This window comes from Chiloscyllium plagiosum, unplaced genomic scaffold, assembly GCF_037043375.1.
Source record: "Chiloscyllium plagiosum isolate Xiang-an unplaced genomic scaffold, Cpla_swu_hap1 HiC_scaffold_4, whole genome shotgun sequence".
NCBI classification, from domain to species: domain Eukaryota; kingdom Metazoa; phylum Chordata; class Chondrichthyes; order Orectolobiformes; family Hemiscylliidae; genus Chiloscyllium; species Chiloscyllium plagiosum.
In genome coordinates this window covers 54,096,719-54,111,658 of record NW_028270142.1, presented here as the reverse complement: position 1 = coordinate 54,111,658, position 14,940 = coordinate 54,096,719, and the positions used below count along the sequence as shown (strand labels likewise).

General features: G+C 39.6%; 1 protein-coding gene across 1 annotated transcript in view; it reads left to right on the top strand.

The window, feature by feature from the left end:
* Positions 1 to 272: 272 nt before the first annotated feature.
* The window catches only part of LOC122549582 (uncharacterized), a 104,996-nt gene continuing 90,328 nt past the window's right edge, over positions 273 to 14,940 (top strand). The window contains exon 1 of the mRNA XM_043689416.2: positions 273 to 347. Within this exon, the coding sequence (XP_043545351.2) occupies positions 273 to 347 (75 nt within the window). The remainder of the gene's footprint in view (positions 348 to 14,940) is intronic.

Below are 14,940 nucleotides of genomic sequence, written 5' to 3'. Positions count from 1 at the left end.
TATATGTGCATGCTCGAGTACAGTAATAATGACATTTTTTTAACAAACTATATCCCTTGTAGATATGATATTTTATTATCCCTTATTTGATTGAGGCAATTCTATTTCTAACTTGATGATTTGCAATGATTTACATTTGTCGCTCAATTTGAATGACTTGCTTGGAAAGTATGCAGAATTACTTAGTTGAAAGAAAGATTCCCCAGATTTTAGATGCCTCCGATACACTCGTTTTGATTGTGCTATTTCCCTATTTCAGTGAGAAGTGTGTAATGTCACTGAAGGGTCCAAACCAAGTCAAGCCACTAACGATTGAAAATGTATCCGCAATTTCCAACCAACCACAGGTAGTTTTTTATTTACTATTTTGTCTAAAGCTCCTTTATCTCCTTTTACATCTTGTACATTCCTGGACTCATTGTCAAGCACAGTACCCTGACTGAGATTACCATCCTGTTCCTTAATTGTATCATAAAGTTCGGGATTGTGATGCCTGCAGCAACAGCAGTTTCCTCAGTATTACGCAGCTTGGGAGATCATTGAAGGAAAAGGTTTAGCATTGGTTGGGCTCTTCTGTTTCATGTAGTCTGCTAATTGCAGATGGTGTCCTAATCTGGGCAAGTCTGATCATGAAATATTTCTTTTGTTATTTACAAGTACTGTAGCATAATATTATTGATGTACCAAAAATACATTACACATATATACATAATAAACACCTACAGCCACGCATACATACACACAAACACCAGCAAGAAAGAAGCACGCTATTCTACAGAATAGAAGGAGGCCATTCAGCCCAGCGTGCTTCTGTTGGGTCTTGGAAAGTGATATCCAATTAATCCCACTTTCATACTTATTCCTCACGGCCTGCATTATTTTCCCTTTTTATGTAATTTTCCAATTCATTTCTGGGTGTTATGCCTGAATTTAATTCAATGATCATTTTTAGGCAATACCTTCCAAATCACAACAGCATATCACTACATTAAAGAAATTTATACTTCTTCCCTTTTCGACTTTGTCTGTAACCTCTGGGTACCAAGTCTCCTGCCAGGAGAAACCACCTCCTTTTGTTCTCTTAATACTATTCATAATTTTGAACACTGCTATCAAATTTCCCCTTAACCTTCTTGGTACTAAAGTTAACAATCCCAGCCACTTGAGTCTCTCTTACACAACTGAAGTAATCCACTCCTGAAGAAATTTAACAGATAGGTTTCCTCCTACTTAATTATATTGCATCCCATAATTCATTCTTCACAATGAAAATGTGGCCAATATTAACCTTCATATGTCTGTATTTTTCACTGCTATGTAACAGTATTTTTCAGATTCTTGTTTCTGCCATGAAAGGGATACCTAATATTTATTTATTTAGTCATGAGATATAGATGTTCCTGGCTAGGCCAACATTTATTGCCCATTCTTAATTGCCCTGAGAGCAGTTAATACTCAACCACATTGCTGTAGATCTGGAGTCACATTTGCCAGACCAGGTGAGAATGGCAGCTTTCCTTTCCTAAAGTATATTGGTGAGTGAGAAGGGCATTTACAATAGTCAACAGTAGTTACCAGTCTGCCATTAGGCCAACAATTTTTATTGCAGATATTTATTGAATTCAAATTGCACCACCACATTCCCATAACATTAGCCTGGATTTCTGGATTATTAGTCAGTGACATTACCACTGTTCCTCTTGTGATAAAGCATATGATTCCATTAGCCACCTTAATCACTTGCTGCACCTGCATATTAAACTTCATGTGGGTCATGCATTTTGAATTCTGCAGTTGCTCATGATGAGAATCATGCTCTGCATTTTTATTCTTCTTGTCAAAGTGAACAACTTCACATTTTCTCACATTACACTCTTTATTTTTAACCAAGTGGGGAAGGATTCCCACACTATGCCTTTGGTCGAACAGAAGCTTGATCTGCTCAACAGAATACATTTATCATAGTGCGCAACAGTTATTTATGTTACAACTTAGTTACCTGCTGTGAAAAATAAAATTTCTTCTTCTCTTACTTCAGGTTACTTCAGGTGTCTGTGGGTTACTGACCCCCCCCCCCCCCCCCCCTCCACCTTTGTGGGAAGTTTCTCCTTCTTTCCTCTCTCAGAACCCTTAACCTTTTGAACACCTCTGAATAAGTATTCCTGAATCCTTTCCATTTTGAGTCGAACAACCCTAATTTCTCTGGTCTCTGGTCTTTCATGCCTCTCATAAATTTCTTAAAGATATCAACGTATGAACTAAGAGCAAGAGCAGGCCATTCAGCCCTTGAGCCTGTTCCACCATTTAATAAGATCATGTCTGATCTGCGCATGGACTCATACATATGTTTGTCCTGTATAAAACGTGCCTACTTTATACTCCATTCCAGTGCAAATAAATGACAACACCTTATTTGCTGTACTTGCGTACTAACGTCTTGTGATTCATGTGCTAAGATATGTAGATCCTTTTATAATGCAGGGTTTGTCACTTTAATAATGCACTGCTTTCTACTGACAGCCTTCCTAAAGCATGGTGTATTGAACTGAACACAGTACTCCAACTATGATTATATAATTCATATGAGATTTATAAGTTAAGATCTCTTAACTTCATCTTTCTATAGATAGAATCATGGATTTTTTTTTATATTCACTCATGGGACATTGTCATCACTGGCTGGCCAGCATTTATTACTTATCCCTAGTTGCCCTCGAGAAGGTGGTCATGAGCTGCCTTCTGGAACTGTTGCAGTCCATATGATAAAGATAAAGTCACTGTGCTGTTAAGTCAACTGACATTATAAATTTTTCCAGCTGAGGATAGCGATTCCTTTTCAATATTGGCGGCACGGTGGCACAGTGGTTAGCACTGCTGCCTTAAAGAGCCAGAGACCCAGGTTCAATTCCCGCCTCAGGCAACTGAGTTTGTGGAGTTTGCACGTTTTCCCCGTGTCTGCAAGGGTTTCCTCCCACAGTCCAAAAATGTACAGGTGAGGTGAATTGGCCATGCTAAATTGCCCGTAGTGTTAGGTGAAGGGGTAAATGTAGGGGAATGGGTTTGGGTGGGTTGCAGGTCGGTGTGGACTTGTTGGACTGAAGGGCCTGTTTCCACACTGTAAGTAATCTAATCTAAATATACGATAGAATTTAAAAAGAGATGCAAATCATGCCATTTAACATTATGGTATGCAAATGGAAAGTCTGCGTAATCATGAATTTAAATGTCTACTCCTAAACAATGACAGTATTACTCTGAAATTGAAATGTCTTAACCAGTTATCACAAGTGTACATTTCCCCTTCCATTAGCTTTTCCTTCAGTCACTGTGTTTGAGCTCTTTCCTATGTTATAAAATTTACTGAGCACAGCATAATGTCACAGCATTAAACTAAATCACATCCCGTTAATGAATCAGAATTGTCAAGGACATGAAACATCTGGATTTCTCTGTAATTATTTTGAAATTGAAATGTCATTTGAAGTATCATTGAGTAGGTAAAGAAAGGATTCACAATTGTTAGTCATAGGTTTAAGGAATATACTTGTCGGCTACTGGAAAGTTTGCAGTGGGCATTAAATGTTTTAAGTATCTGAGTGTGCAGAACCAGTAGCTTGATGCATATCTGGCAAATGCAATTATGTAATTACTTATGAACTTATTTATGTAGAAAGAGTCAGATACAAGCCATTTATGAATTGAACAAAGAAGCTTCTGCATAATATCCCATTTCTATAATTTAGATATGCCAAGTTGATGCAATTTCACTAGAACTTTAACATAAACCTATCTTAGTAAGTTTAAGCACAACATTGTGGTCTGGATTGGTGCTTTCATTTCTCAATCAACAAAGAATAGAAATGCTAAACGTTGAGCTCTTGGAACCAAGAGCTGTCTGAGGTTGCAAAAGATTACTTGTGATTTTAGGTTCATCTGATAAAGTTCTGTTATCTGTTAAATGTTGTCATGGTGGGTTAGGTTTCATAACAGTATTTAAAAGACAAATGCTAACATTCCAGAATGTGAAATACTGAGGATGTTATTTTAATATACAAAAATATGGATTGTAAAATTCAATAGTATTTTGCCTTTCACTGAACCATTATGGTAAACCTTCTCAGGTTATTGAAATCAATTTTTATCATAACTTACTATACAGATTGAAATAATATCCTGTGTAGAAAAACTCCAATATGCACTATATGTTACCAAATCATAAACCTGTTTATAAAGAGCTTGTTTATGTTTTCCTGCATATGGCCACAAAGGGATCAACCTTTAGGGCAGGAGACCAGATATATCAGGAAACATTGGTAAAGCAATGACAATTTTGGATTTTGACACCTAGTCCTATCCTTATTGGTCCATGGTCCAACAAGAGAATTAGTTTGAAATTTAATCTATCTTTCCAAATCCCTCTTAACCTATGCTTTCCTATCTTTGCAAACTCCTGCAGTGCTATAATTTTACACTCCTCCCATTCTGACTTCCTATGCATCCCTGATTTTAATCTCTACTCAATTGCAATTGTGCCTTCAGTTGTTTAAAGTCTGGAAATCACTCCTTAAATCTCCTTGCCTTTCTGTCTCTTTCTCTCAACTTAAGGCATTGCTCAAAACCTACCTCTTTGGCTAATCTGTTCTAAAACTTTCTCATGTGGCTTGGTATCATGATTTTGCCATATATTGTAAAGTTTTATTCATGGAAGTTTTGCCACTCATAAAGATATTATTGTCCTACAGCACTCTGTTCTTATTAAACAGCCAGCTAACTGAATGGGAACCTTATAACCATTTAAGCCTGGGGTTTGTCTCAATAAGTACTCTGATGGGCCTAGCTGTAATTTGGCAAACACTTGCCTTTTCCTGCAAGTCTGACCATAAATATTCAAATGGTGATCCTGTAGAGTGTGTAAGACTCCAATCACAATATCTAGACTCAGGTTGGCAAAGAGTGCTATATGGACCAGGCATTGAGTAGCACATGAATAGACAAACTAAAAACAGTTACTTTTGTGTGGTCAGGAAGAGCAGGTGCAGTCATGTGCCTTTTTGCCATCTAGAGGGCATTTTGTTACTGTGTTTTAGTGAGTAATACAGTCTATCTGTTGATCCATGTCCACTTTGAGCAGTAGTTGAAACTTTGCCCCATCCCCAAGTCCTCACCACTCTCTCCTGAATTTTTGCTCAGATCAGGATTGCACAGTCAGGACAATTTCACAAACCTGACCAGGGAGAAACTGCTCCAAATGTGGGAATTTTGGTTCCATTTGCTGCATAGGTGCACATGATTTTGGCGAGGCAGTCCCAAAATGCGTTCGGACACAGCTAGATATGCCGACAGACCTACCTGGTGCACTGGCATTTTGATCAAGATATGAAAAATAGACTAAAATTAGCCTTCCAACCCTTACCCCCTCGCACCCCATCTTTTGCCTACACAGGTTCAATGTACCATCCATGCCAATCAATGTTCCCTCATGTCCCTCAGCTAACCCCACTCATGCCCTTTTGTCTTCTCCATGCCAACTTATGTCCCTCTGCCCACTGTCATGTCCCTTCATGGCACTCATGCAAACTTAGTTCCCAATCAAAACAGGCCTTACATACCACCCATTGCTCTTGCCCCAATCATGCCAACTCATTCAATATCCACTATTGGTAGATCTCAGGAGACAAGCTGAGATGAAATAATATACATTTCTAAGTGTTAATTACAGACTTTACTTTGAGAAGTTCTTATTTATTGAAACTCATTCACTACACTCACATTCCTTCAATGCATACTCCATTACTAGAATTCACATTTCATTCAAGTGTATGGTCTCTTATAAAAAAAGACATGAACAATCTAATTGATAGATCCACATTAGAGTCTCTACTTAGTTGGAGATGCCAAGCAACATTATGCCACGCAAGTGTCTTGCATTGACCATCTCTAATAAGGGAGAATCTAACCATCCTCCCTTGACATTTGATGCTTGCGCAGTATCTAGTGCTTGCAAACATTTCCTGACATCATGTGGACTGAATCAAATAGGCTGAAGATTGGTATCTGTAATGCTGGGGATGACTGGAGGAGACCAAGATGGATCATCCGCTTGTCACTTCTGGCTGAAGATTGCTGCGAATGCTTCAGCCTGATTCTTTTCACTGATATGCTGGACCCTTCCATCAGTGAGATTGGGGATATTGGTGAAGCATCCTCCTCCAGTGAGTTGTTTAATTGTCCACCACCATTCATGACTACTTGTGGCAAGACTACAGAACACAGATCTGTTGGTGTGGGATCACTAAGCTCTGGGTCAACCACTTGCAGTTTTTGCTGTTTGGCATGCAAGTAGTCCTGTTTTGGTAGCTTCATCATGTTAACACCTCATTTTTAGGTAAGCCTAATGCTGCTCCTGGCATGACCTCCTGCACTGTCCATTGGACATAGCATTATCATCACTGAATGCCATACTATCAACATCTAGGGGGTAATAGTATTGACCAGAAATTGAACTGGACCAGCCATAAAAATGCTACAGTTATAATAGCAATTCAGAGGTTAGGAAGCTCAGCACTATCCCCATGACTTGTCCTACCTGCCTATCTTCTTTTCCACCTATCCACTCCACCCTCCCTCCCCGACCTATCACCTTCATCCCCTCCCCCACTCACCTATTGTACTCTATGTTACTTTCTCCCCACCCCCACCCTCCTCTCATTTATCTCTCCACCCTTTAGGCTCTCTGCCTATATTCCTGATGAAGGGCTTTTTTTCCAAAACGTCGATTTTACTGCTCCTCGGATGCTGCCTGAACTGCTGTGCTCTTCCAGCACCACTCTAATCTAGACTCTGGTTTCCAGCATCTGTAGTCATTGTTTTTACCTACTTTCTGACTTCCCAAAGCCTGTTCACCATCTACAAGGCACAACTCAGGAAGGTGATGGGATACTCTAAATGCCTGAATGAGTCCAGCTCAGCAATCAAGAAGGTTGACATATCCAGGGGAAGGCAGCCCACTTGATTGACAGCCCACAAGCGTTCACTCCTTCCATTACTGACATTCAATAGCAGTAGCATGTATTAGCAAGATGCACTGCAGAAATTCACCAAAGCTCCTTAGAAAACATCTTACAATCCCACAACTACAATTGTTTAGAAGGATAAGGGCAGCAGATACATAGAAACACAAACATCTGCAGATATTCCCCTCCAAGCCATTCACATTCCGACCTTGGAAATGTTTTGTCATTTATAGAGTCATACTCCTAGAGTCTTAGAGTCATGCAGCGCGAAAACAGATCCTTCGGTCCAACCATGCTGAACATAATCCCAAATTAAACTAGTCCCACCTGCCTGCTCCTGGCCCATATCCCTCAAAACCATTCCTATTCATGTATCTATCCAAATGTCTGACAAAAACATTATAATTGTGCCTGCATCCACCACTTCCTCAGGAAGTTCATTCCACAGGCGAAGTACTCTATGTTTGCTTCTATGTCTTATTTTAATCTCTCTCCTTTCGCCTTTACAAGATGTCCCCTCGCCCTGAAATCCCTCATTCTAGGGAAAATACAACCGCTATTAACTCGATCTATACCTCTCATTATTTTATAAACTTCTATCAGGTCGTCTCTCAACCTCCGACACTCCAGTGAAAAAAGTCCCAGCCTATCCAATCGTTTTTTATAACTCGAACCTTCCATATCTGCTAACATCCTGGAAAATCTCTTCTGAACCATCTCAAGCTTGATAATATCCTTCCTATAACTGGGCAAACAGCACTGAACACAGGAAACTAGGGAAGTGATTGCTGGGCCTCTTGCTGAGGTATTTATTTCATTGATAGTCACAGGTGAGGTGCCGGAAGACTGGAGGTTGGCTAACGTGGTGTCACTGTTTGAGAAGGGTGGTAAGGACAACCTAGGGAACTATAGACCAGTGAGCCTGACATCAGTGGTGGGCAAGTTGTTGGAGGGAATCCTGAGGGACAGGATGTACAAGTATTTGGAGAGGCATGGACTGATTAGGGAGAGTCAACATGGCTTTGTGCATGGGAAATCATCTCACAAATTTGATTGAATTTTTTGAAGAACTAACAAAGAGGATTGATGAGGGCAGAGTGGTGGACATGATCTATATGGATTTCAATAAGGCTTTCGACAAGGTGCCCAATGGTTAACAAGGTGAGATCTCATGGAGTACAGGGAGAACTAGCCATTTGGATACAGAACTGGCTCAAAGGTAGAAGATAGACGGTGGTGGTGGAGGGTTGTTTTTAAGACTGGAGGCCTGTGACCAGTGGAATGCCACAAGGATCGGTGCTGGGTCCACTACTTTTCGTCATTTATATAAATGATTTGGATGTGGACACAAGAGGTATAGTTAGTAAGTTTGCAGATGACACCAAAATTGGAGGCGTAGTGGTCAGTGAAGAAGGTTAATTCAGATTACAATGGGATCTTGATTAGATGGGCCAATGGGCTGAGAAGTGGCAGATGGAGTTTAATTTAGATAAATGCGAGGTGCTGCATTTTGGGAAAGCAAATCTTAACAGAAATAATACACTTAATGGTAAGGTCCTAGGGAGTGTTACTGAACAAAGAGACCTTGGAGTGCAGGTTCATAGCTCCTTGAAAGTGGAATTGCAGGTAGATAGGATAGTGAAGAAGGCATTTGGTATGCTTTCGTTTTTTGGTCAGAGTTTTGAATACAGGAGTTGGGAGTTCATGTTGCAGCTGCACAGGACATTGGTGAACAAAAAGGGAAAATATTTGGAGCGTGTTCAAGGGCTTTGTGTGTTTTAAGGAGAGTTTTAAAAAGCAAAAAAGAAAATAACACTAAGTTACTGGACCATTGGGATCAGCCATTTGAGAGAATTTAAATCTATCCTACCACTTCCGGTGAACAAACAGGAAACGGATAGCAATTGCTGTCACAAGCAATGTGAAAAGGGTGCTACGTTCCTCATTTCAATCTATGTTTATCTTAAAGTTAAGATAATCTCAATAGAGTTTAATCTACTCATTCCTCCATGTTGGTCATTCACATACATCAATGCCATTAGTCTCATTTGAAGATAGTAGACAAATGTATTGCAAATATATGATATTGAAACAAATATTCTCCTTTTCATCTTGGCCCTTCCAAACCACAGTTCCATTTCAATTCAGAAGCATATCTGGTTTGATTGACTGCTGCCATGTGCTCAACAGCAGAGGGTGCTTGAGATTGTACGTAATATTACTGAATTTCCTCCCTTCATGAAAAAAATGGCAGAGAACTAAACAAATTAATAAAGCAACTTGAGGAACATTTTCAAAATTAGTGATTGTTCCCCATACATCATGGAGATTAGTACATGATTGCAACCAAGGAAAATTTAAAATCAGAATAAACATGACAATTTTTGTCATTTAGAGAAACCTTTATAAATTTATGAACTGCGTATAGAGTACATTCAAATGAGACATAACAGATTCTTAATCAGGTTTAAATAAGTTAGTCAAACTTTATAGCACAGAAACAGATGATTCAATGCCAGTGTTTATGTTTTCCAATGCTGTCAACACACCTTTATTCTTCTTACCTTCATGTACACATCTAGGTTGCATTACATTTACCTTAGCTATTTGGCTCAGCCTTCTATGAGATAACAAATCCAATAATCCAAAATGCTTTGAGAAAAGAAGTTTCTTCTCAATTTCTCATTAAATTTATTGGCATCTAATATTTCTACCTCTTCATTTTGGAGTCACCCATACATAGAACAGGTAAGAAAGCAAAGTTGAGGATTATTGAATCAGCCATGATCTCATTGAATGCAAAACAAAGATGATGGGCTGAATGGCCTACTTCTGCTCCTACGTCTTATGGTTTTATGAATATATCTTCTCATATTGGAAGAGAAAATATGAAGAAAGGTGGTATAAATTCAAGCTGTTGTAAGGAAAATTTAGAAGTGTACACAAAAGGATTGAGTATGACTTTTGTTTGACTGGCAGCATGCACTCATTGGATACCTTTTCCGATGGTGAAGAATGCTCTGTCCTATACTCTACGCTAATATTGTACAAGCATAGTCAGATACTTCTTAGTATCTGGTATCTACTCACATGCATTTGTTGCTCTGAACTTCTTGTCTCTTTACCAGGCTTTATGGCTGCTTTTTTAAAGTCGCAATGCATTTGTTGTGTTGGTTACTACTGTGGGATAGACTCCACTGCTGATATAAGAATTAAATTTTCCTATTCTGCTTGATCCACTGCTTCCCTTCCAGCCTTGCCTGCAAGGTAAGACTAAGTCCAAATTGGGGAAGATGGCACTGCAATTCTCTGACAGGGATCTGGACAGCCTGGTTTGAGAGGGTTAAAGAAGAAAGGGAAGTTCTCTTTCCAGAAGATCAGACCCTAGCATGCGGTCCAAGGTTGCCGTGTGGATCAGTGTTCTATTCATGGCCTGGTAGAAGGACTAGCAATGCCATAAGAAAGACAATAACCTTCTCCACTTTACCTACTTTCCATTAAGGTCACTTACAGTATAACTTGCTCTCATCCTGCCCATTCCCCTCCACACACACACACACACACACACAACCTCAGAACTCTTCACCATCTTTTGCTGACCTGCACCAACAGGAAAAACTATGCCCTCCACTTCCATCTCAATCAATCTCTCTCCTTCTCTCCTTACAGTAAATGAAAGCCCATATCAGGCAGAGCATAGCACTAGGGGTAGAGCAGTGCCTTTCATTAGGCCCCTCACACCATACAATGAGAATCCTGGCCCTCACATAACATTTTATTATTTTTAATTCCTTGAACTTTTTTCCTTGCCTCAGGATTTCCATTTTTTGGAAATTTCTTTTTGCCAGACATTTTTTGAGGTGCTGCTGCATAAAGAGTCATAGCACTCAGTTCTTCCTATTAGGCATTCACTGTTCTTGTAGGTTTGTTTACCCAAATCTGTAAACCAGCCCGATGTTCCGGTGAAGACTCACTGGACTCAAAACATTACCTCTGCTTTCTCCCCACAGATGCAGCACAACCTGCTGAGTTTTGCTAGCAGTTTCTGTTTTTGTTTCAGATTTCCAGCATCTGCTGTTCTTTGTTTGAATGTTTGTTGAATTCCCACTCTTTTTGTTTCTTGGCTGGTTTTCAGGACGCTTAATATGCCATCTTCAGGCATTCCCAAATATAAGAAGAGTCTGCAGCATTCCCTTGCAGGACTGATGAATTTTGTCACCTGACCTCTGCCTGCATGTGCATTGGATTGCCTATTGCAATGTAAAGTCTTTCTTGGATTTAAGAAAGCCTGAGAACTTTCCATCCTTCGCACTAACTATGAAGCAGTCTCAAATTAATTCAGCCTTTAAAGGTAAAGGTAAAGTCACCACAGTCCCAGAGGACTGCTCTCATTCAAGAGAGACAACTGATGGTTGTTTAACTTGAGAATCACCACATCTCAGGCAAGGAGTGAGTTTGAAAAGGTTGGACCTTCCTGGTAACCTCAGCTGGTACCCACACTGTTGGCATCACTCTACATTGCAAACTAGCCCTCCAGGCAACTGAGCTACCCAATTTCCTAGTACCTATAATTAGTTTGCCCTCAAATTTTCTTACTGGCTGCATGGGTCTCTGAGTCCTGTGCACAGCAGCAATTTCTGGTGTAGAAAATTAATGCCAGGGTTGGCATGCCAACAGAACATCGGAGCAGCTACCCAGCTTCAGGGAATGTTGCCCATAACATCCTGCAAGATATTATAAATCTGTTTAAAATATTCAACTGATTCTCTCAGCCACTGAGATCACTTTTTTTATAATCATCTTTTATATAATTACATTACTTTAGGATGAAAGTATCCATCAAATACTTAAATTACTTCATTATGTCCTGCAGTACTGTTTTTTCCTTGTTTTCTTTTACCAGAAGGAGAAAGTGAGGTCTGCAGATGCTGGAGATCAAAGTTGAAACTTTATTGCTGGAACAGCACAGCAGGTCAGGCAGCATCCAGGGAACAGGAGATTCGACGTTTCGGGCACAGGCCCTTCCTGAAGAAGGGCCTGTGCCCGAAACGTCGAATCTCCTGTTCCCTGGATGCTGCCTGACCTGCTGTGCTGTTCCAGCAATAAAGTTTCAACTTCTTTTACCAGAACATCATCAACAATTAGGCCTACAGCATATAAAAATGGGTTGATTCGGTATTGCTGCTTTTTCACCTGCAAACCTGATGCAGTTCTGTAGTGCTAAAACTGCTGCTCACATGCTCCCACTTCTACTTCATTATGAGCCATAAGAAGATTTGAACAGCTGAAGGATGGCAATGTATCTACTGGAGTTGCCATTATCAATGGACAATTGTGTTGTACTGATCTGGATGTATTCGGGCTCTCCATGCTTTTTTGTCAAAATATTGTGTTTCTGTGTTTTATTCTCCAGAGTATTATTGCAGTTCTGATAAAGGGCCACTCGACCCAAAACGTTAACTCTGATTTCTCTCTACAGGTGTTACCAGATCTACTGAGCTTTTTCAGCAGTTTCTGTTTTTGTTTCTGATTTACAGCATCTGCCATTCTTTCAGCTTTTATTCTTGCTTCAGTTCCCTTCAGAATCTTCAAAGTTTCTTTGCCAACCTTTGAACATTTCCCCGCTGTTGCCCTATATTTAAAGACTTCCAAGGTTCTTCCTGGTCACCAGGCTTCTGCTTTTCCAGCTTTCTATTCAAAGTTTTCCAATGATCTGTCCTGGCTTTGGAATCTTCCTGCTTTTCTAGCTATGCCTTTAAAGTGTTCCAAGGTTCTTCCCTGCTGTCAAGGTCTGCCCTTTCTCAGTTGTGAACTGTGATGTAAATTTAGATCCTGAATCTGGAGTTTGCCTTCGCTGTCACCATACTTTATTTTGTGATTTAGGCTAATGCTTCCATTGGTGTAGTTAGATACTTCTCTGAGCTATAGGTTTCTATGCATACACTGAAAATTAGATTTTGGCTCTCTGCTCTTGAGCAAAGCCCTCATATTCCTGATGTCTCGCAACTGTTTTCAATTTATATTTCTAGATGACAGGTTACAAATACAGCTCTCTGGTGTAATGTCTAGGACCTCCCTCTTTACATGCTTCTTCTAGTTTGATGTCTTCTCTCAATCGTTCTCATCAATGTCTGAGTCACATCATTATTTGCAAATTACATTATACAACATCTCCACCAAATTTCATGTCCTATTACATGATAATGCAATGAGGATCTCATAGTTTTTAGCCTCAATTACATCTAAATTATATCTACATTTTACAGGTAAACTATGCTGTGTCCAACAATGTAATTTGCTAGATTGAGGTTTTAAATACAATTTGGGGTGACTACCCACCAGGTAAATTGCAGAGGATGATTGGACGACCACAACTAGATTATTTTCATGATTCGAAAATTACCTTTGATAGGCATCATTGCTTCCATCATTTATTGAAATGTACAGGCTCTGCAAAGTTCCAACCAGAAATCACTTATGAGATCCTGATTTTCTTATGTGTTTTTATATAGGTATTTTTATTGAAAAAGAAAACAATTTTAAAGATTTTATTTACAAAATTACAAAAATAATATAAACTACTGTATTCTACTTTACAATATATTAACAACACCAATGTAAAATTAAATGAATAAAAAATAAAAAAGTGAAAAAAACCAACTGCTAATCTATTCTACAAACAAACAACCATAACATAAAATAGGATATCATGCATTACTAACCGTAAACAACAAAGTAATTAAATAACTAGATACATGCTCAAAATAAATTTACAGCAAGTCATAATAGAACCTGTATTTATTCGGGAATTCTTCCTCCCGGGGGCCCCCGAACCAGCCAGAACCACTACCACAGCTAAACAAAAGCCCTAAACAATATAGCCGAGATGTCTGTGTCGATGTAGTTCAAAAAGGGCTGCTATGTTTTATAAAATAATTCTGTTTTTTGGTGCACCATATTCGTGAGGAAGTCAAGGGGGATATATTCCATGACTATCCTGTGCCAGTTTGAAAGTCTTGGGGGGCCTTCGGATACCTAATTCACTAAGATATTTTTCCTCGCACAGAAGGAGAGGATTGAAAATAATTTCCTCCCATGCACGTCCAGGGAGGGAAAATTTGAAGAACCCAAAAGTAGGGACGTTGGATCCAATCCAATCTCTGTACCCAAAATCTCTGTCAAGGCACTCACAACTCTATCCCAATACCTACTGATCTTGTGATATGTCCAAAGGCAATGTGTGAGAGTGCCAACTTCTATTTTACATTTAGGACACATTGGAGATGCTCCTTGCCTTGAACTTTGCGAGTCATTCAGGTGCCATGTGAGCCCTGTGAAGAATCTTTACTTGAGTAACCTGAGTTCTATTACAAATAGGGATCTTCCTGGCATTTTCCCAGACATCCTCCCACATTTCTGAAGAGATTTCCAACCCTAATTCTTGATTCCTAGTTTTATATAATCGCTCCATGTCCTTCAAATTCTTATTGCATAATGAATGATAAAGAGTATTGACCGAGGGTATCCCATCGGCCATAGCACTCTCCTTTCCCTATCCGATTTAGAAGGATTGACTATCACTGTGGTCTTCTTTTGTATAAAGTCTTGTATTTGAAAATACTGAAAGAGGTCCTTGTTAAGCAGTCCAAATGTCTAGCGCAGCTGCTCAAAGGACATCATAACCTCCCCACCAAACAGGTCTCCCAACCAGGAGATACCTCTGGACTCCCAAGCTTTAGATTGATAAGGGGACATTTTGCTTGGGAGGTCTCAATATTTAGCTAGATTGATTGTGGGTCACAAGAGACCCAATCAGCTATATAAGATAATAGGGAGCTCACTGGTACCTCCTGAAATCTGGAAAGTCCAGTCCTCCCCTTGCTTGTGGGAGCTGCAGCTTTTCTAATTTGATAAGGGGCCGTCTATG